Here is a 22,949-nt window from a genome sequence, read left to right as displayed (position 1 = left end):
CATAAAGAGGGCAGCACGGTGTTCTGAGGATTAAAGGTGGCGGATGACAGGTGATGAAATTGCCCGCATGATAGTAGCACAGTGCTCTGTTGATTAAAGATGGCGGATGACAGCTGCACGTGGCTTTGTTTCCAAACAAGAGCACGTGGAATTTACCACCACCACATTTCAAACTAAAGAGGGCAGCACTGTGCTCAAAGATGGCAGATGACAGCTGTCAAAAAATTACGTGAGTTTGTTTTCAAACAAGAGCATGTGGAATTTTTCAATTTGCCGCCACCACATAGAGGGCAGCACTGTTCTCTCCGGATTAAAGATGGCTGCTTGTCGAAAAGCATTTTTCAAATTATCCGCCACCACATTTCAAAGGTAAGTAGCTAAAGAGGGCAGCACTGTGCTCTATAGATTAAAGATGGCGGATGACAGCTATCAAAAAAGCACGTAGCTGTCAAAAAGCACGTGGATTTGTTTATCTCGAACTAGTGAGGTTAAGTTGGTAGCACTAAGGTTTAGGCTCGCCAAGATGGCAGCACTGCCGATGACAGGTGACGAAAGAGGGCAGCACAGCGCTCTGTAGTTTAAAGATGGCGGATGACAGCTGTCAAAAAAGCACGTGGCTGTCAAAAAGCACGTGGCTTTGTTTATCTCGCGCTAGTTAGGTTATGTTGGTACCACCGAGGTATAGGCCCGTCAAGATGGCAGTACTGGGGTTAGCGATGCGTTGTTGTCCGTCAAAAAGCACGTGGCTTTGTTTACAAATCTGTCGAAAAGCACGTGGCTGTCAAAAAAACACGTGGCTTTGTTTACCTCATGCTAGTTAGGTTAAGTTGGTACCACTAAGGTTTAGGCCCGTCAAGATGGTAGTACTGAGGTTTGCGATGCGTTGTTGTTGATGAGAGCTGTCAAAAAGCACGTGGCTTTGTTTACAAATCTGTCAAAAAGCACGTGGCTGTCAAAAAAAACACGTGGCTTTGTTTACCTCATGCTAGTTAGGTTAAGTTGGTACCACTAAGGTTTAGGCCCGTCAAGATGGTAGTACTGAGGTTAGCGATGCGTTGTTGTTGATGAGAGCTGTCAAAAAGCACGTGGCTTTGTTTACAAATCTGTCAAAAAGCACGTGGCTGTCAAAACGCACGTGGCTGTCAAAAAGCACGTGGCTTTGTTTACCTCGCGCTAGTTAGGTTAAGTTGGCACTACTGAGGTTTAGGCCCGTCAAGATGGCAGTACTGAGGTTAGCGATGCGTTGTTGTCGATGACAGCTGTCAAAAAGCACGTGGCTTTGTTTACAAATTCAAATTTCCCGCGGGAGGTGGAGGAGACCTCTGGGAGGCCTCTGGCTGAGGTGGAGGTGGAGGAGGCAACTGCGAGGCCTCTGGCTGAGGTGGAGGTGGAGGTGGCCACTGGGAGCCTGAGGTGGAGGTGGCGCCCGAACCCGCTTATTATACTACTGACCCAGTTCCAGCCCTCGTACCACTTTTCAAATTTCGTGGCAGAGCCGGGAATCGAAACCGGGCCTCCGGGGGTGGCAGCTAATCACACTAACCACTACACCACAGAGGCGGACTAAAATAAATATTTAACTATCAAATTATTGTGTAATGCTTACGTAACATTTTAAGCGTTACAATTTCACTGCATTACCTAAATTCGTACTTCTTTGTGATAATGTTTCTTTTTATTTAAGAACTCGAAGAACACAATCGCTAAGATACGGAAAACCTGGTCGACGCGGGTGGATGATTACTATTATTATTATTATTATTATTATTATTATTATTATTATTATTATTATTATTATTATTATTATTATTATTATTATTATTATTATTATTATTTAAGGAAGCCTAACAGCTAGGTTATCGGCCCCTAATGGTACTAGGTGAACGAAATAATAATTAAAACTTTAAAATGCATCCACTGAGTAGAGCCTAAAACGAATGACGATGAAAAACTGATCGTAAAACAAAAACAATCAGTTGATCCCCTCCACAGTTCCTTACGTACTGGCATGATATTTATTTAAAAGGGGTCCAAAATCCAGGTCGCCGGCCCCTCATAGTGGTACTAATCACTGGTAAAGCAGAACCATGGTGTTCCTATAGTGGCACAATCATAGATAACGTAGGCTCATGGTGTTTCTCGCATAGTGGTACTATCACAGGTAATGTAGACCCATAGTATGTCACAAAGGCACCACTCACAGGAAACACAAATCTATGGTGTTTCGCACATTAGGTACTACTCACAGGCAACGCAGACCCGTGGCTCTCATCACAGTGGTACTTATCACGGGCGCCATTCAAGCCCGTGGTTATCCTCACAAACTGGTGTCAACCACAGGCAACGTAGACCCTTGGTGTTCCTTATAAACTGGTACTACTCATACGTACCGCAGATCCACTCTGAACACAGTGGAACCGACCGGTGGAATGCACACGATGACACTTATCACAAACAACGCCCAGACGCATAATGGCACTGCTCCTATGTAACGTAGACCCATGTTTTTCCTTGCAAGGTGGTACTACTGTAGTCGCAAGTTTTGTCGACCCATGGTGTTCCACACGTAATGGTACTAATCACAAGTAATCGCATGGTTCTAATTTCATCTTCTCTTGGTCGCCCCTTTTAGTCGCCTCTTACGACAGGCAGGGGATACAATGGTTGTATTCTTCGTTCTAGATCCCTCACACACAGGGGGCGGGTGGAGCCGCTCGTAAAAGCTAATGCGAGCATAAATGTGGGAATTCGGGCTTCAATCAGGAGGTTTGAGCCCGACAATAGCGCAGACATCCCTCGTCGACTGTCACGTTAGAAAGGGCGCTTTACCTTACAATTAATTGTAAATGCTTCCCCTCATGACTTGTTCAGAGCGCAACTACCTCTGGTATTTAAATAACTAAGCATACCATCATTCAGCTATTTGCTGAAGTACACAAAAATAAAATGTATCTCTAAAGGTTAAATCTTGTGTCATGACCTTTCCTAGCGCACTCAGCGGAACTTTAGTGTGTGTTTGTATCCACCCACCTGCGTTTCCCATGATAATTGTGTTCATATGACATTTGTAGGGAATACTGGCGATGCTTCTCATAATACTGAAGCTCAAAAGGACATTGTCTAGCAGTTTACATACTTTAGTACCTAAGAAAGTGCCACGGCATAAGTTCTCAGTGAATTGAGTTGATACAATTACTACACAGTGTTGTAATTGGTAGAGGGGGTAGAAAGTTTTCGGATTCTTGGGTGAATGATCAGTGTAGCGGACTTCAGTTAAGAGATTGCGCGGCTCTGCCACGAAATTTGAAAAGTGGTACGACGGCTGGAACGGAGCACTCAGCCTCGCGAAGTCAACTGAGTAGACGTGGGTTCGATTCCCACCTTAGCCATCCTGGAAGTGGTTTTCCGTGGTTTTCCATTTCTCCTCCATGCAAATGCCGGGATGGTACCTAACATAAGGCCACGGTCGCTTCATTCCATCTTCCTTGTCTATCCCTTCCAACTTTCCCATCCCCCAGCAAGGCCCCTGTTCAGCATAACAGGTGAGGCTGACTGGGCGAGGTACTGATCTTCCTCCCCAGTTGTATCCCCCGATCCAGAGTCTGAAGCTCCAGGACACTGCCCTTGAGGCAGTAGAGGTGGGATCCCTCGCTGAGTCTGAGGTGAAAACCGACCCTGGAGGGTAACGAGATGAAGGAGAAGAAGAATATACAGTATAACACTCACTACAGTCAGGTTCATTCCACTAGTTACGGTCAAGCCGGGCTGAGTGTCTCAGACGGTTGAGGCGCTGGCTTTCTGACCCCAACTTGACAGGTTCCATCCTGGCTCAGTCCGGTGATATTTGAAGGTGCTCAAATACGTCAACCTCGTTTCGGTAGATTTACTGGCACGTAAAAGAACTCCTGCTGGACAAAATTAAGGCACCTAGGCGTCTCCGAAAACCGTAAAACGGTGGTTAGTGAGACGTAAAGCAAATAACATTATTTTATTAGTTATGGTCAAAATTCTTTTCGGCATTTTCTATAGTCCGCCTCTGCAGTGTAGTGGTTAGCGTGATTAGCAGCCAACCCGGAGGCCCGTGTTCCATTACCGGCTCTTCCACGAAATTCGAAAAGTGGTACGAGGGCCGGAACGGGAGGTCAATTGAGTGAAGGTGGATTCGATTACCACCTCAGCCACCCTCGAAGTTGTTTTCCGTGGTTTACCATTCTCCTCCAGGCAAATGCCGGGGTGGTATCTAACATAAGGCCACGGCTGCTTCCTTCCCTCTTCCATGTCTATCGCTTACACTCTTCCCATGCCCCTCAAGACTCCTGCTCAGCATAGAAGGTGAGGCCTCCTGGACGAGGTATTGGTCCTCCTCCCCAGTTGTACTCCTGATCCAAAGTGTCACGCTCCAGGACACTGCCCTTGAGGCGGTAGAGGTTGTATACCTCGCTGAGTCCGAGGGGGAAACCAGCCCTGGAGGGTAAACAGATTACGAAAGAAAGACATTTTAACTCTGTATAAAACTTCTAGTCCGCCTCTGTGGTGTAGTGGTTAGCGTGATTAGCTGCCACCCCCGGAGGCCCGGGTTCGATTCCCGGCTCTGCCACGAAATTTGAAAAGTGGTACGAGGGCTGGAACGGGGTCCACTCAGCCTCGGGAAGTCAAGTGAGTAGAGGTGGGTTCGATTCCCACCTCAGCCATCCTGGAAGTGGTTTTCCGTGGTTTCCCACTTCTCCTCCAGGCGAATGCCGGGATGGTACCTAACTTAAGGCCACGGCCGCTTCCTTCCCTCTTCCTTGCCTATCCCTTCCAATCTTCCCATCCCTCCACAAGGCCCCTGTTCAGCATAGCAGGTGAGGCCGCCTGGGCGAGGTACTGGTCATACTCCCCAGTTGTATCCCCCGACCAAGGGTCTGAAGCTCCAGGGCACTGCCCTTGAGGTGGTAGAGGTGGGATCCCTCGCTAAGTCCGTGGGAAAAACCAAACCTGGAGGGTAAACAGATGATGATAATGATGATGATGATAAAACGTCTAAATAATATAAAAAAATTACCAAGTTCTATTTTCAAGAGTAATGTAACAAAATACTTCAAGTAGTATGATAATTGCATTTGTGGCTGCGTCGCTTAAGGGTCGGTGACACAAAATGTGTGCATACCGATAATGCAGTGGTTCGAATCTAACGTTATAGGGCTGCCTGGCCGAGGCGGTAAAGGCTGCTCGGTTCGCGCGGAAGGAAGTTGTAAAATGTAAGAAACGAGATTTCCACATCCGGAGGTGCACATGTCCCTGAGGTTCACTCAGCCTACACCAAAAAAGAGTACCAGGTTAATTCCTGGGGTTAAAGGCGGCCGGGCGTAGAGCTAACCACTCTTCTACTCTCTACGAATAGTGGAAGCCTTTACCTTCCACCACTGTTAGGGCTTTCATGACCTACTTTTGCGTATGGTAATTACGTTTATGAAGCGTTGTCCTATCTTGTCTATTACATCATGTTACATTATAACGGGTGGTCCACTAGCCCCTTGCGATCCAGTTTTATCCATCCCTTCACATTTAGTACAATTCTGAAAGACATCGGTTCATCTCCCTAAACCGGGGTATTATAACGAGATGTGTATTTTCGGGCTATAAGACAGCAGGATCGTGTGCGCCACTATTAATTCATAATGGGTTCCTCGAATGAACCCGTAACTCGAGTACAGGTACGCAGAACACGTTTTTCTAAAACAGAAGGTGGACGCACTGACCGGTAGTACAGTACAGTTATAGGCAGGGAAGGGGGCGCGGAAGGCCAAGTGTCGCAGAAGCTCACATAACAAGCGGGTGGGTTGGTATGTGATAGTGGACAGTGCTCGAGGTAGGAGGTTCGAATCCTGCATAAGATTTTTTTAAACAGCCATTTGTCTGGGATGTGGTAAGGTTGCATATTTGATAGCTTCCAAGGACTGATTAGTTTATTTGACCCTGTAAAAGACTGGATATGTCCGCCTCTGTGGTGTAGTGGTTAGTGTGATTAGCTGCCACCCCCGGAGGCCCGGGTTCGATTCCCGGCTCTGTCACGAAATTTGAAAAGTGGTACGAGGGCTGGAACGGGGTCCACTCAGTCTCGGGAGGTCAGCTGAGTAGAGGTGGATTCGATTCCCACCTCAGCCATCCTGGAAGTGGTTTTCCGTGGTTTCCCACTTCTCCTCCAGACAAATGCCGGGATAGTACCTAACTGAAGGCCACGGCCGCTTCCTTCCCTCTTCCTTGTCTATCCCTTCCAATCTTCCCATCGTCCCGCAAGGCACCTGTTCAGCATAGCAGGTGAGGCCGTCTGGGCGAGGTTCTGGTCGCCCTCCCCAGTTGTATCCCCCGATCCAGAGTCTGAAGCTCCAGGACACTTCTCTTGAGGTGGTAGAGGTGGGATCCCTCGCTGAGTCCGAGGGAAAAACCGCCCCTGGAGGATAAGCAGATTAAGTAAGTAAGTAAAAGGCTGTATGTATCGTTGCATTGGGTATGATGTTGGGTAGGATGAGGATGAGGAGATGAGGCCCGGGGCCTTTAGCTACGCCGTATATGTTCCAAGCTTCGTAGACCACAGGTAGGACAAAGTATGCCCCTTTGGAACGATAACAACATGCGATGGCAGGTATGTAGCTGCGTGAACTCCCCTCCTTCGAAGCAATTCACAACACAAAGTTTATTCACTGCCTCGAGATGTATTCCAGCGACGATTATGTGGATATGTTACTTATCTATGGGGAAGCTATACAGAATGCATACCAGGCACAACGCCTGTACCAAGAACGCCATCCGGATAGACGACAACCGACGGGCATGACATTTCGGAGTGTGCAAAGACACCTGCGGGATACTGCATCCCTGGGAAGGACACGGCCTGTTCGAGATCATCCTGTGACATCTGCTGACAATGAAGATGTCGTGTTTGACGCTATTCAGCATAACCCTCATACTAGCACACGGACCATTGCACAGGAGACGAACATCAACCGAGCGTCTGTTATGCGGATATTGCATACCCCCCGTTTCACCCTACCATCTGCACCTACACCAGGAGCTCCATGGTCATGATTTCGATGACCGGGTGCCGTTCTGTCAATGGATCCTGTACCGCGAGAGTACACCAGCTCCGTTGATTTGAATCAAGCGCCTTGTGAAATGACATCTTACACTTAAAACTGGAAGCAACTAGAGTAAGTAGTGTGGACTTTGGTCAACAGATGTCGCTACTAAAGTGATATAGTAATTTTGCATTTCTAGGTTTGCTGGACTGAGTTGATTGTCTTTTGTTTTTGGTATGTTAAAGTTGTCAACACTTCGACCTCCTTCCGCCAACTTCAAAGGTAGCCAACAGGAAATTTCCTGTATTTAATTTTCAACCAATCAGCGTTTTCTTCTACATATTTGATTATCCAGTATATCATTGGCGGTGTGTGGGGCACTAGTCCAGTTCTCTCTCGAATCTTCCTCTCAGGTATAAAAGCTGGTAATTTTTCGAGCTACCTCGTCTTCTTGATCGTCGAGTGTACTGAGTGTGTGCTAATAGTGGAGGCGGTGGCGCTTCACCCTTCATCGAGCAGTCCAGCGCAACAAGGTAATGACAGCCATGTACTAACTAGGTGATAGCCTCTGAAAGCTAACCCGAGGGGAAGGTTTCCTGTCCTTTAGAATGTAACTTTAATTTCCAATCTTCAATAATGTAAATTTCTTCTTGAAATGTAAATCTCAAACTAGCCTAAAAACTTAGCCGAAATTCGGGAACAGAGAGTGCGACACCCTCTCGACTTCCCTATCAACTTGTATTTGAGGTGACTATGTTTTTGTAACCCTTTTCTACCTGCAGCCTTGTAACTTAAATTTGTCTCCATCTAGTCACCTCAGTAGAATGGGATTAGCCTCTGCAACGTCGGACAGTGAGCCCAACTAGGGACTTCTAAGTGTCACTCTTCAAGGAGTGCAAGTGTCTGCCCCCGCTGCATTTTGATTTTTGGGCTAGTAACTTTAACATGTGTTCTTTTTCTTCCCAGGAAGGCCCGGTAGAATGAGTATTCGATACGCCTGTAAAACTTAGTTTTTCTGTAAAGTGGTTAGACCGTGAGAGTTTAAGACTGAATTCTGTTTGCATTGTAAAATGTAGGTTGTGGCTTGAGAGGCCTGAAAGTGTAAATTTTAGTGAGTAAGTATGCTCAGGGGGGTTGAAGGTTGCCGTAAGAATGCAGTAAAGGTATACACTTTGGAGCGTAGCCTCCTAGATGTTAATAGAGCATAGATGTTCTTTCTATTCTTGTAGATATACTCTGTAGATGAAATTGGGAGACCTGTCTCCTTGACGCTTTAGTGTACGGAGCAATAACGCTCGAGTAAACATTGGGAGCGTTAGCTCAGATTGTTGACTTGTGAATTTTTCTGATTTCTCCAAACTTGTAAATAAACTCACCAACTAATTCTGTATCTGAAATCGTGTACTGTTGCTGAGCGACTGGTTTTGTTAACAAATTAGCATTGGAAAACAAGAAAAATCCAAAAGAAATATAACTTTGATTTTTAAAGCTTTTAATTAATCTTTTGCTTGTAGTAGATAGACCCGTTCATGCCCGCCCCTTCTTTCACCTCTGTCAACCACGGAACCTCCGTAAGAGATCTTACAGCATGTGGTCATGTGGACACTGATTCCTCTTTTATAGCGACTCTCTTATTTACGTGGGAAACCACGGAAAACCACTTTCAGGATGGCTGAGGTGGGAATCGAACTCACCTCTACTCAGTTGCCCTCCCGGGGCTGAGTGGACCCCGTTGCAGCCCTCGTACTAATTTTCAAATTTCGTGGCAGATCCTGGAATCGAACCCGGGCCTTCGGGGGTGGCAGCTAATCACACTAACCAATACACCACAGAGACGGACCAGTCTTTTACAGGATAAAATAAACAAATCAGTCCTCGGAAGCTATCAAGTGTGCAACCTTACCACATCCCAGGCAAATGGCTGTTTTAAAAAACACTTACGTGCGATTCTAACCTCCTACCTCAAGCACTGTCCACTACCACATACCACCCCGCCCGCTTGCTATGTGAGCTTCCGTGACACTTGTACTGCGCCCACTTTCCTGCCTATACTGTACTGTGTTCCCGGTCTGTGCATCCATCTCCTATTTTAAAGTACGTGTCCTGTGCATTTGTGCCCGTTTTACGGGTTCATTCGAGGAACCCATAATGAATTAATAGTGGCGCTCATGATTCCTGCTGTCTTCTAGCCCGTAAACACACATCTCGTTATCTCGCGGTTTAGGGAGAGGAACTGATGTCTTTCAGAATTGTAATAAATGTGAAGGGATGCATAAAACTGGATCGCAAGGGGCTGTTGGACCACCCGGTACCGTATATTTAACGTATTGTATTTTGTAATTACATTGTGAATAAACAGCCAATTGTAACTGTAATTGATCTGTATTGCATCAAGAAGAGCCTTGACTCAGGTGCCTATACTGAAATTAAATAACAAATAATTCTGTCCGCCTCTGTGGTGTAGTGGTTAGTGTGATTAGCTGCCACCCCCGGAGGCCAGGGTCTTCAGTGTTGACACCTGTCCATTGTCTTCGTCTATGCCTCCGCTCAAGTGTAATGAAAGCATGATGGAGGAGGATATTTAGTGTATTGTCGAGAATTGTGGTAATTCTGCCTCACTTTTATACGAATAGTGAAGACAAGCGTTCAGTGAATGATTCTATGGAAAATGAATACACACTTGTTCACTTCCTGTGAAAGAGGCGAAAGACAAGTTTAATTAACATTACCCTTCCATGATTTTAGTAACTTTGTAAATATTTGTTTTATAAAAAAAGAACTTCATGTACTGTCAAAGCATCCAGAAAAACTTGGGTTGAGCATACATAAGGTCGAATAAAACTTGGGACTCTAAAGGTTAAATTCATGTATATATAACGTCATGCCGCCTTTGCTGGTGAGATGTAGTGTTTACAGTGCACTATGTCTTCCGGTATGGGCTATATCAAATTTGTTACTTACATTGACCTGTTTCAGTCTCATCCTTGGCTTTGACAATATGAAAGTGACTGAGGTATGAGTTATGCTAGTAATACCATTGCTTATGCAGCCAGTCCCTGTTATGAATGGTGTGAAAATATCGCTCATAGGGTCGGTTGGTGCATGCATTTCAGTGGGCTTGGCAGACTGATATGTAATAGCAACTTCTGGCTCAGTGAGGAAAGCAACGGGAAACTACCTCGCTCCTCATTTCCCTAGCACGCCTCTTCAGTGACGCCTAGGCTATTTACACAGCTGTTGGCGGAGCTGCAGAGGACCAAACCAGCCTTCGGGCTGAATACCCAACATCCATAACGTCATGGTGGTTCAAACCTATTGTTACATGCCAGCCTTGTGGTAGTCTTTTTCGGTACTTCCTGGAAAGGGCTTGTGAGTCAGATAACCGGGGATCTTGCAGCCAGCCTGTAGGGTGGGGCCGGCCTTTCCGTGTATTGTTCTCGTCGTTGCCTTACCTGTGGTTTTCTGGGAGATGGAACGAAAACGTTCCGTCTCTAGTCACGTCACGTATATTCTGGCACACATCACCCGAGCTATAAAAAAGGGAGGCTAGCCGCGGAGAATCAGTTATTGTTGGACTCCGTAGTGGAGTCAGTGCTAGCTAGAGTCAGTCTTGGGGTCAGAGTGAGACTCAGTGCGTTAGGGTTCGGTGGCTGGGCTAAAAAAAATGAAATGGCGTATGGCTTTTAGTGCCGGGAGTGTCCGAAGACAAGTTCGGCTCGCCAGGTGCAGGTCTTTCTATTCGACACCCGTAGGTGACCTGCGCGTCGTGATGAGGATGAAATGATGATGAAGACAGCACATACACCCAGCCCCCGTGCCATTGGAATTAACCAATTAAGGTTAAAATCCCCGACCCGGCCGGGAATCGAACCCGGGACCCTCTGAACCGAAGGCCAGTACGCTGACCGTTCAGCCAACGAGTCGGACGGTGGCTGGGCTGAGGGCAACAGAGGTGCTGGCTGTCGCTAGTGTCCCAGCGTGGTCTACCTGAGGAGCCGTGGTTGTTGTGTCGGCGTTTCCAGCGAGTTACGGGGCTGAAGAAGGCATACGGAACGGAGGGCTGTGTACTACCTGAGAGTACTGTGGACTGAAGACCGCCGGCAGTGAGCGAGGGAAACAGCTATTTTGAGTGTAATTGGATCTGTGTTAACAGTCGCTGTTGAATGCTGCTGAGCTGTTACTGTTTAGTTGTTCACTGCATGTGACTGTGTGAATTACTGGACTGTCTCTGGAGTCGAACCAAGGAGCAGTCATCGTTTGGTGTGTGGCGAGTATCCCTGTGCCCAAACCTGTCCGTACGCAATTGCTGTGTAGGGTGGCTCGACTGATGAACGCTAGTGAAAGGCCTGTCAAATAGGTTTAGAGCTTCCTTCAGGTAAAGACTGTTTGTTTGGAGTCCTGCGGTGAGAGACTTGTAAATAGCAATTATACTGAGAGTCAACTCAAGACCTTAGCGGTCCCTTTGATGTTAGTCAGACTTCTGGTCGGTGAAAAGGCTTCCGCAGTGCCAAATAGTTCCCTAGGTTTGTTACTTGTTCCTGAAGTCAGGAGCTTCCTTCAGTCTGGTTGGATATTCTGGTGAACTGACTTGACGAATTACAAATTTTTTCCCTGTATAAATATGGAAAACTCTATCACATGTTGTTGATGTTATTCTGGTTCGTTACCAACTCATATTTCATACGTAGATGGCTATGAATAGTTATTGTTCTCAGTGGTGTATGTAGCAAAATAATAATTATTTAATATTATATTGATATCTTATTACACTGTGTACTTTGTAAGTTTTGTTCGAGTTCGTTCCATTGCTGATATGTTCGCATAATATGTGCGACCTTGAAGATGGATCCAAGAAAACTGTTGGCAATACTGGCTGCAACAGCACGTTCAGTATTCATAATGGCTGCCAGCTGTGAGCAAGACGTGTGTGATGCTGTGGCGCTTGAGTGCCCTGTGAAATACTTTAAAGCTAACAAAAGTGGAGAAAAAATAAGTAGGAAATGTAAACCAAATTGTTTGAAACGTTTACAGTAGCCTACGAGATGAGAAACCGCTGTGGACTGTGGAAGACGTGGTGAAAAACACCGCGCAGCTGACCGGCGTTGTGTACAGTGTTTATAATAATGTTATTTGTTTTACGTCCCACTAACTACTCTTTTAAGGTTTTCGGAGACGCCGAGGTGCCGGAATTTAGTCCCGCAGGAGTTCTTTTACGTGCCAGTAAATCTACTGACACGGGGCTGACGTATTTGAGCACCTTCAAATACCACCGGACTGAGCCAGGATCGAACCTGCCAAGTTGGGGTCAGAAGCCCAGCGCCTTAACCGTCTGAGCCACTCAGCCCGGCTGTACAGTGTTTACGCCGCTCGCTTTGAATTTAAACGCCACGGAAAACCCAAGTCTCCAGCGAAAGGTCAATGTGTCAGCTCAGCACTCGCCGTAAATAAAACAGGAAGGGCCTTAACACGGTAGGGGAATAGGATCCGTAGCATATTCGATGATAATAATAATAATAATAATAATAATAATAATAATAATAATGTGTACTTTGCTTTATATTCGTAACCGCCCTCTACCTGCAGAAGTGTTGTCATAAGGGGATCATGAGTTTGTTTTTACCTTCCGAATGACCAGACTACAATATTTACAACAGTCCTGGAAACATTGTATTTTGCAATCCCAATCACAGGTGATTATTCAGCTTTTCGAACTGTGAGAAACTGCCACTGACAGTCGTTGCACGAGAGCAGAATCGTATACTTATGCTGTAAGTCCCCATATGCCTCATACAAATTGCATTATGAAATAAAAATAAACCCTGCTTCTCTTGCCTCGGTATTCGTCAGTAATCTGTAGGTTTTACATGGTCAATAAAGGAATAAATCGGTATGGTACGTAATCAAAGTACAGCTATGTGAAAGGATGTGATTTCATTTGATGCTCCACTATTTCAGAATGAAGTACTTGTCAGATAGACACACGGCCCTAATAATAAGCTGGTTGTGGTGGAGACATTGGCGTAGCCAGGGGGGGGGGGGTTACTGGGTGTTAGAACCCACCCTCCAATGGAACTTAAATAAAATAAACAGAAACTGGCAATAAACAAGTAACTAAATAAACATTCACAGACACATAACTGTAAAATCAACAGATCTCTTGAATCTCTTTTCTAAGAAGCCTCGAAAGTTAGATTTTAGATTGTAAACTCAACATACCATTCGCTTTAAACTTGTTGGCCCTGAGCGTATTGTTCTTGTTCAGTATTTTAATGTAAGATTTTGTCCTGTGCCGCAATCTGAATATCAACATCATTCACTTGTATCAGTGTCCTTATAATGACAAATCGAGCGAACGCGCAACACACACGCACAAGCACCTTCATTATGTTCTATCATAATTTTGTAACTAGCCCCCGCCAACCCGCATTGGTCAAACCTGGCTACGCTACTGGGCGGAGATGGAGAACGGTGACGGGAAGGGGGAACAGGGGACGAGCTCACGTGCGGAAGGATACTTTTCCTAAGCTCTTGAGTTGAATTTCAGTATAGTAAGTGTGGCTGTTCCATGTTGAATAGAAATGTGTGTGTATGGGCGAACACGAACTGCTCAATTCAAGGTCGAGAAAGTGTCCACTAATCCCTGTACATGAATTCTGCAACTTGTCCTTCAGGTAGAAGGGTGCGTGCATGGGTTTTCCGCCAAACGGGTGCGTTCAGATACCTTGTAGGTGGAGGCAGAGAAGTAGAATATGGTTTCAGCGCATGGGACCCTCACCGGGACTACTTGATTCGAGAAATGGAAGAATCCAAACAAAAGCAGCTAGATTAGTTCTGGGTGATTTCCGCCAAAGGGTAGCGTTACGAAAATATTGTAAAGTTTGGGCTGGGAAGACTTGGGAAAAAGGAGAGGAGCTGCTCGACTAAACAGTAACGTATTGTATAGTAATGTATAGTTAAAAGGGTCAGACACTCCTACATTATGAAAACACTACGTTCAGACATTACAGGAATGTGAAATCTACTGGTGAAAGGGTTGGAGATGCTGAATATGATATCGACGAACGTATGTTCCGAGCTGTCAGTCGAGTGATGGCGTGGAATGACATTAGTAGACGAATAAGTTTGAGTGGTGTTTCAAGAGGATAAATTGGGGCAAATATTCGTTTATAGGAAGAGGAGTTAGGGATTGGAATAATTTACCATTTTCCAAATTCTTTGTAATCATTTAAGAAAAGGCTAGGAAAGCAACAGATAGGAAATCTGCCACCTGAGCGACTGCCCTAAATACAGATTGATTGATTGATTGATTGATTGTTTGATTGATTGATTGATTGATTGATTGATTGATTGATTGATTGATTGATTGATTGATTGATTGATTGATTGATTGATTGATTGATTGATTGATTGATTGATTGATTGATTGATTGATTGATTGATTGATTGATTGATTGATTGATTGATTGATTGATTGATTGATTGATTGATTGATTGATTGATTGATTGATTGATTGAGCATAAGAACATAGTAGTGGTGAATATAGTGCCGAGAAAGTAAGTTACTAAATAGTGCTGTTAGGCGTGTAGGGTAGTGATACTAAAGATGGAGAACAGTGTAAAAATGTAATGTATACTGAAAAAGCTGCCTGCTGTCATTTCTTGATGGATACAGTACTTTTGCATCTATCTCTTGGCATAGGCCAGAGTAAAGTGTGGCTTCCACCGAAGTCCCAGTCAACATCCATGGCTGTGACAATATGGAAGCTGCTGGGGTATGGGTAGTGCTGAGTAATGACATTCAGAGCACAACTAGTGCATCTGAGTGTTATGAAAGGTGCTGCTCGCAGGGTCAGTCGTGCTGCAATAGTACTTTCTGATCCAGTGAGGAAAGCAATGGCAAACTACCTCACTCCTCATCTTGCCTAGTACGCCTCATTTTTGTGCTGCCATTGGTTTTTGGGTTTTCCTTATAACCGCATAACCCTTGGTGGTGCTAATTGAGGATCCAACCAGCCTCTAGGCTGTTGACCTGACAGACAGTGAAAAGGATCAGACGCTCCTACATTATGAAGACTTTACGTTCAGACATTACAGGAATGTGAAATCTACTGGTGAAAAGAGTTGGAGATGCTCGAAAAAGAACTGTAATGCCAAAATTTTGACACTGGGAAGTGATCATGTTTTGTCTATGCGCGTGGGAAATCATACTCATGATCCATCTTCAGTACAAGAGATAGGCAAGAAATCAGTAAATAATGCAATAAAAAGGAAAGCTGAAGATTATATCGACGAACGCCCAAGAATACTGATTAGTAAGGAGCTGGATGAGCAGAGTGGCGTGGTCAGCGTATCGACTCTTCGAGACATTACATACACAAGGAACAACATTCACAGCACAAGACTTAGGAGGTATCAACCGAAATTGCCCAAATCAGCACTTAAAGTTCACTTGGCCGTCAATGCTGCCAACACAAACATGATAAAAAGTGAAAAAATTTTACTGAAAAATTGTCTCAGCATGGGTCTAATATTTGTTCAACTGAATTAAATCTTCGTTACTTGTGTGGAAAGGACATAGTGTTGGTGGATGGCACGTTTGAGTTTGAGTTGTTTCCTGCAATTATTTACAATTTATGGGTATAGCGATGGAATGTACATCCTACTGGTTTTCTGTCTGCTGAAAGATAAGAAGATGGAAACTTACTTTAGTGTTCCAGCAGAGAAATTTCTTTCGAACCGAACACTTTCGTTATTGACTTTGAGGTAGCAATCAACGGATCCATTCATTCATCTTTCCACAGTGTGAGATAGTTGGCTGCAGATTACATCTAGCCAATTTGGTAAGATTTTCTTTCCTTTTTTGTCTTTAAAGTTCATTTCTGTTATACGAATCCATGCACTTTGTAGTCGGTGGTGGACACTAATCATTCCAAAATGAAATAATTTAACTATGCGCAAGCTCAAACCACTGGTTTAGGTCAATAACAAATAATAACAAACAGAAAACGTCTATAAGATTCAAGTTGATTTTAAAAGTTAGATTATATTATTAGATAGCTGGAATATATATTACATTCTTGACTGTATTTCCCTTCTCATGTTTCGTCACGTAACAGAAGATACAATCTTCGAATATCCTACTCCTACCAGTCGAATTGGCCGTGCGGTTACGGGCGTGCAGCTGTGAGCTCTCATCCAGGAGATAGTAGGCTCGAACCCCACTGTCGGCAGTCCTGAAGATGGTTTTCCGTGGTTTCCCATTTTCACACCAGGCTATGCTGGGGCTGTGCCTTAATTAAGGTCACGGCCGCTTTCTTCCCATTCCTCGGCCTTTCCTGTCCCATCGTCGCCGTAAGACCTATCTGTGTCGGTGCGACGTAAAGCAAATAGCAAAAAAATATATATCCTACTCCTTAAACAAAACCTCATGTCCCGTTAATTAACTTCACAGTGTTTTGCGCTTCCTGAATTAGAGGTGGGCCGGGCTGAGTGGCTCAGACGGTTGAGGCGCTGGTCTTCTGACCCCAACTTGGCAGGTTCGATCCTGGCTCAGTCCGGTGGTATTTGAAAGTGCTCAAATACGTCAGCCTCGTGTCGGTAGATTTACTGGCACGTAAAAGAACTCCTGCGGGACTAAATTCCGGCACCTCGGCGTCTCCGAAAACCGTAAAAGAGTAGTTAGTGGGACGTAAAGCAAATAGCATTATTATTAATTAGAGGTGTGAGGTCAACACGGCCTGTTCTAGTACATAAACATAATCCTCGAACACTTTTTGAAATCTATCTATTTTTACTAGGTGGCGGAAAACTCAGACGCTAGGACTTGGACCAGTTTACAAGGAAACCGAGAGTGAACAAAAGGAAGTGGCCTACATTACTGCTTCTCTCTTACTTACTTGAAACGTGAAGAAGTAGGAGTTGCGTTTTGCGATCTAATGAGCGTCATGCCAGAAGATCCATTACTCGCACAGTTCGCTAACTACCTCATAGAAAATGATGTTGTTGAGGAAAATGCATCTTTCCCACCTTGTTTTTGGGCAGACGAGTCCTCTGCTCTTTGGAGAACGACAAACGCGTCCGACAGTTTTCCTTCTTGTTTTAACTCTTTGTTTGAATCGCCTCACCCTAACATTTTTGTTAGTAACTTGAAAAGAGTACAAACATTCGTCTGAATAGTGTCACCTGAGGCCCTACCAAAAACTGACAAAAATCAAAAACAGAAGGAAGCAAGTATTCTTCTTTCCTTCTCCTTTTGCTATCACTTTTTCCCACACCTGTAGGGTCGCGCGTGCGATCTGCGTCGCACATGTGGATGTGGCCCTGTTTTACGGGCCTATATGGAGGGATGTAATGACTATTGCGTGTTTCTGTGGTGGTTGGTAGTGTAGTGTGTTGTCTGAATATGATGAGAAGAGTGTTAGGAAGGGCACATTCACCCAGTCCCCGAGCCAGCAGAATTTATCAGAAGTGATTAAAATCCCCAACCCGGCCGGGAATCGAACCTGGGACCCTCTGAACTGAAGACCAGTACGCAGTACGCTGACCATACAGCCAACGAGTCGGACAAAGAGGCAAGTATTCATCCAGTTCAAAATTGTGCAAAGGCAAAATGGTGAAATGTGTTTCGTACAAAGAGTTATCATTAACGTAAATATATATATATTCTGAATAAAAGCACTTACAAATGAAGCTCATTATTATATCCTCTCTTTTCTTGAAATACTTTCTCGTCATCCTAACGTTATCCGTAGCTTAAAAGTATGTTTTGAATAAAGTCATTGCAATTGAAGCTCGTTTTTATACGGTTTACTGATGTGTTGTCCGGATCCATGGCTAAAGGATTAACGCGCTGGCCTTTGGACCAAGGAGTCCCGTGTCGATTCCTGCGCATTCGATAGACATGCAGATCGCCTATATGGCGTTAACTCGAAAGACATGCACCTGGCCCCTTCGGAAGCCACACGGCATTACTACTGATGTGTTGCGGGAGGTGCCCAAGAGAAAATCACAGGTCTACTGCTAGTTGCACAGTTCGTGTATGCGTGTGTGTTGTACATTTATTGAGTCATCGTCAAATAAAGCAGACGCAGTTTCATTCGTAACACTATTTTTTATTTTTATGTTTTACTTTTTTGCTAGTTGCTTTACGTCGCACCGACACAGATATGTCTTATGGCGACGACGGGATAGGAAAGGCCTAGGAAGTGGAAGGAAGCGGCCGTGGCCTTAATTAAGGTACAGCCCCGGCATTTACCTGGTGTGAAAATCGGAAACCACGGAAAACCATCTTCAGGGATGCCGACAGTGGGGCTCGAACCCACTATCTCCCGATTACTGGATACTGGCCGCACTTAAGCGACTGCAGCTATCGAGCTCGGTAACACTATTTAAATTCAGTCTATTTAAATTACAATAACTTACTGTAGATTACAGTACAAAGCAATCTCCACACAGGTCATGAAGGCCCTTAGAAGAACAGAAGGTTTTCCCTATCGGTAAGTGGTGGAAATGTTGGTGAAGGTGGCAATGATTAATGTTCTAAGAGAAGTACACCTTAAGAACCAATCTCCGCTGTCTGTAAACTCGACATTCAGTGGTATAATGTGGTTAGCTCTATTTTCTATGCCTCTGCCCCCAAGAATGAAGCTGGTTCTTATACTTAGTGTAGGCTGAGTGAACCTTGGGACCCTGTGCTTCTCCACAAATGGATGTTTCACATTCACCGAGCTCGATAGCTGCAGTCGCTTCAAGTGCGGCCAGTATCCAGTATTCGGGAGATAGTGGGTTCGGACCCCACTATCGGCAGCACTGAAGACGGTTTTCCTTGGTTTCCCATTTTCACACCAGGCAAATGCTGGGGCTATACGCTACTTATGGCCACGGCCACTTCCTTCCCACTCCTAGCCCTTTCCTATCCCGTCGTCGCCATAAGACCTACGGATCTGTGTCAGTGTGACGTAAAGCAACAGGCCTGGAAGTTTCCTTTCTAAATTTGTCGACTTCCTGATTAGGAATCGAACGCGCGTTCTTCAAGGTTAACCGAGTATGCCCTTACCACCTCTCCAGTAATTAAATAATCTCTAAATAAGTTATTTTCTTATCAGTAGATCTACGATGACGTTAACAAAAAAATACAAAATTGCTGTATTTCAATTGTATTGAAATGTCAGAATATGCATGTGCAATGAGGCGAGAAATTTTGTGCACTCAACTGCACAAATTGGATTAGCACAGAAATAAAGTATTTCATTGTATACATTCTCCAAACACAAAGCTGTTTTTTTCTGTGGATAGCAGGTGTCCGAAGAGACAATAATTGGAATCCTACCACCTGCACAGTATGTTCATACTATTTCAAATAAGATTTTGATAGAAAGTCATCTGCTGCGACGGCCAGATTTTGCGTGATTGAGTGTACATATGATCGTACATAATCGCATGAAGTGACGAAAATAATGATTACAAAAATGTGAGGAAAAATATTGTAAACCGGCACTGACATTTGCCTCTGGTAAAGAACAAAACGGTCCACCTCTATGGTGTAGAAGTTAGTGCGATTAGCTGCCACGCCCGGAGGCCCGGGTTCGATTTCCGGCTATGCCACGAATGAAAAGTGGTATGAGGGCTAGAACGGTGTCCGCTCAGCTTCGGCAGGTCAAATGAATAGAGGTGGGTTCGATTTCCTCCTCAGCAATCGTCGAAGTGGTTTTCCACGGTTTCCCACTTCTCCTTCAGGTAAGTACCTAACTTAAGGCCACGGCCGCTTCCTTCCCCGTTCCTTGCCCATCCCTTCCAATCTTCCCATCCCCCACACGGCCTCTATTGAGCATAGCAGGTGAGGCCACCAGGGCGAGATACTGGCCCTCCTCTTTAGTTGTGTACCAACCAGATGTCTCATGCTCCAGAACACTGCCCTTGAGGCGGTAGAGTTGGGAACCCTCGCTGAGTCCGGAAGGAAAACCATCCTGGAGGGTAAACAGATTAAATAATAATAATAATAATAATAATAATAATAATAATAATAATAATAATAATAATAATAATAATAATAATAAAGAACTTTCTTTCTTTCTTTCTTTCTTTCTTTCTTTCTTTCTTTCTTTCTTTCTTTCTTTAGCCGTTTACCCTCCAGAGTTGGTTACTCCCTCGGACTCAGAGAGAGATCCCACCGCTACCGCCTCAAGGGCAGTGTCCTGGACCGTGAAACTTTGGGTCGGGAATACAACTGGGGAGGACCAGTACCTCACCCAGGCGACCTCACCTGCTATACGGGACAGGGGCCTTGTGGGGGATGGGGAGATCGGAAGGGATGGACAAGAAAGAGGCCGTGGCCTTAAGTTAGGTACCATCCCTGCATTTGCCTGGAGGAGAAGTCGGAAACAGGGAAAACCACTTCCAGGATGGCTGAGGTGGGAATCGAACCCTCCTCTACTCAGCTGACTTACTGAGGCTGAGTGCACTCTATTCCAGCCGTCGTACCACATTTTAAATTTCGTGGCAGAGCCGAGAATCGAACCTGGGCCTCCGGAGAGGGGCAGCTAATCACACTACCCACTACTCCACAGAGGCAGACCATAATAAAGAACAAAGTGAATAATATGTAGAGTCCGCCTCTGTGGTGTCATGGTTAGTGTGATTAGCTGCCACCCCCAGAGGTCCGGGTTCGATTCCCGGCTTTGTCACGAAATTTGAAAAGTGATACGAGGGCTTGACGGGTTCCACTCAGCCTCGGGAGGTCAACTGAGTAGATGTGGGTTCCATTCCCACCTCAGCCATCCTAGAAGTGTTTTTCCGTGGTTTCCCACTCTTCCTCCAGGCAAAGGCCACGGCCGCTTCCTTCCCTCTTCCTTACCTGTCCCATCCAATCTTCCCATCCCTCCACAAGGCCCCTGTTCAGCATAGCAGGTTAGACCGCCTGGGCGCGGTACTGGTCATTCTCCCCGTTGTATCCCCCGACCCAAAGTCTGCAGCTCCAGGACAGTGCCCTTGAGGCGATAGAGGTGGGATCCCTCGCTGAGTCCGAGGGAAAAACAGACCCTGGAGGGTAAACATTAAGAAGAAGAAGAAGAAGAAGAAGAAGTGAACAATATATCTACGTCTAACTTGTCACTAATGAAACATGTTGCATCAGGTGTTGAAAGCTGCCACGGAAGTTGTAACTGTTGTTATAGATACAAGGTTCAACGAGATACGAAGTCAGCTTTTCCCTACTTATTGCAAGAGAAGTTACAATGTTACTCAACACAGGTGAGAACAGAAATCAGAGCAAACATTTTTAGGATTCTCCTCGTCCATAGACCTTCCTGGCTACAACATGCCTTCTGTCTTATATAGAGGACTTTCTAACTTTTATGGTCATAGAAGAATGGCAAAAGTTTCAAGGAAGTGTAAGGAATTAAATAACGAACTCTCTTCTTTTCAAGAGGATTACCGCATTGTTTACCGGAAATGAGTAAAATTCTCGGTTCTACTCCTGCTACTGCATGACTACCTCTCAAGAGCGCACTGCCCTCCAAATGAGACACTGTGCCTCTCCCCTCAACAATAAAGCAAACCCCCACTCCTTTGATCCATTTAAACCACTCTCGTCTTACTTGACTTTAATTAGCTCAGTCGCTACTCGAAAGCGCGAGCAGTGCAGTGCAGTTAGCGCGTTCTGTTGTCGAGTTGAGGAGTTAGGTGAGCAGCCAAGTCAGCTGGGCGGCACGAGCGCCAGTCTCCAAGAAGTAGCTAATCCAAGCGGTTTCCTCTTGCGAGCGAGTGAGGTCGTGTATCGTGCGCGGACGAACAACCGCCAAACTTTCAAAACTTTGACAGTGAGTGGTCGTGTGCGTATTGTGTATGAAGTGTCATGCCATAGAAAAATCATGATGGTAGTGGCCTCAAGCCAAACAAGCCCTATGGCAGTGTTAGAGAAACCTAGGATCATTTCTGAAATTAAGAAAACGAAAAAGAAACCTCCTTCAGGCAACAATAGCAATGGATTCTTGAACGGGAAACCACGTATCACTGGTGAGTAGTTCTTCAATAGTTCATACATCATAGTGCTATTCAATATTTCGAGGTGCCTTTAAAGAAAAAAAAAACGTGTTTGTTGACATCCTTAAACAAATGCAGTAGTCCCGTAAACATGTAGAATTGGACTTCATATTATTTGACACTTGTTAGGAATAATATGTCATACGTTACTTGCTCCATTTAACCTCTTGCGTTTATTGAAGTACTGGATTTTGTAAATGTTAGACAGATCTTAACGAGTGATCAGTGGCTACAGCCAGTAGCGGCGACTAAGGGGGGCGAGGGGGAGCAGTCGCCCCCCCACTTTGTAGAGAAAACATAAAATTTTTATTCCATTTTAGCCGGCTGAAACCAGGAATTACAGGAATTATTAAAAACACTTTGTGCAAACTTTTATTTATAAACAAAAGTATTTCCGAAAATACGCACAAAATGTCGTTCGTCGCGGCTAACCGATTTGTATAGCGCCACAGCAAGTAGTGGAGACTTCTTAAGTGCTATGAGGAAGGGTAAAAGGGGTATATATTTGCCAAGGTCGTGCACACTGAGGTATGATTCGCGTGCTTGCCGCAGTCTCTTTAATATTGTCTGTTAGTTTCTGAGAGTGTAGTCAAATACTTAATGATTTTTAACTTTGTAATCACGCCGTACTTGTATTTAATTGTAATACGTGTGTAATATTGTTTCTTTGGCGAAAGTTTCATTGTATAGTATTGAATCAAAATCACAAAAAACTATTATTGCCGCACTTTAGTTAGTAAACTGTCAACCATTACCTCTCTGTCGACATTCGCTAAAAGAGCATCAAAAACTTACGATTTTGTAGCTTTTTGTTCAGTTTTGGTGTGTATAAACACCCACCCTCCACCCGCT

General features: G+C 44.8%; 1 protein-coding gene across 1 annotated transcript in view; it reads left to right on the top strand.

Moving 5' to 3' along the window:
• The first annotated feature begins 21,541 nt into the window (after nt 1-21,541).
• Nucleotides 21,542-22,949, top strand: part of LOC136856986 (uncharacterized) — a 423,798-nt gene continuing 422,390 nt past the window's right edge. The window contains exon 1 of the mRNA XM_067135313.2: nt 21,542-22,070. Within this exon, the coding sequence (XP_066991414.2) occupies nt 21,542-22,070 (529 nt within the window). The remainder of the gene's footprint in view (nt 22,071-22,949) is intronic.

This window comes from Anabrus simplex, chromosome 1, assembly GCF_040414725.1.
Source record: "Anabrus simplex isolate iqAnaSimp1 chromosome 1, ASM4041472v1, whole genome shotgun sequence".
NCBI classification, from domain to species: domain Eukaryota; kingdom Metazoa; phylum Arthropoda; class Insecta; order Orthoptera; family Tettigoniidae; genus Anabrus; species Anabrus simplex.
The sequence above is the reverse complement of the archived record's forward strand: the minus strand, read 5'-3'. Positions and strand labels throughout refer to the sequence as shown.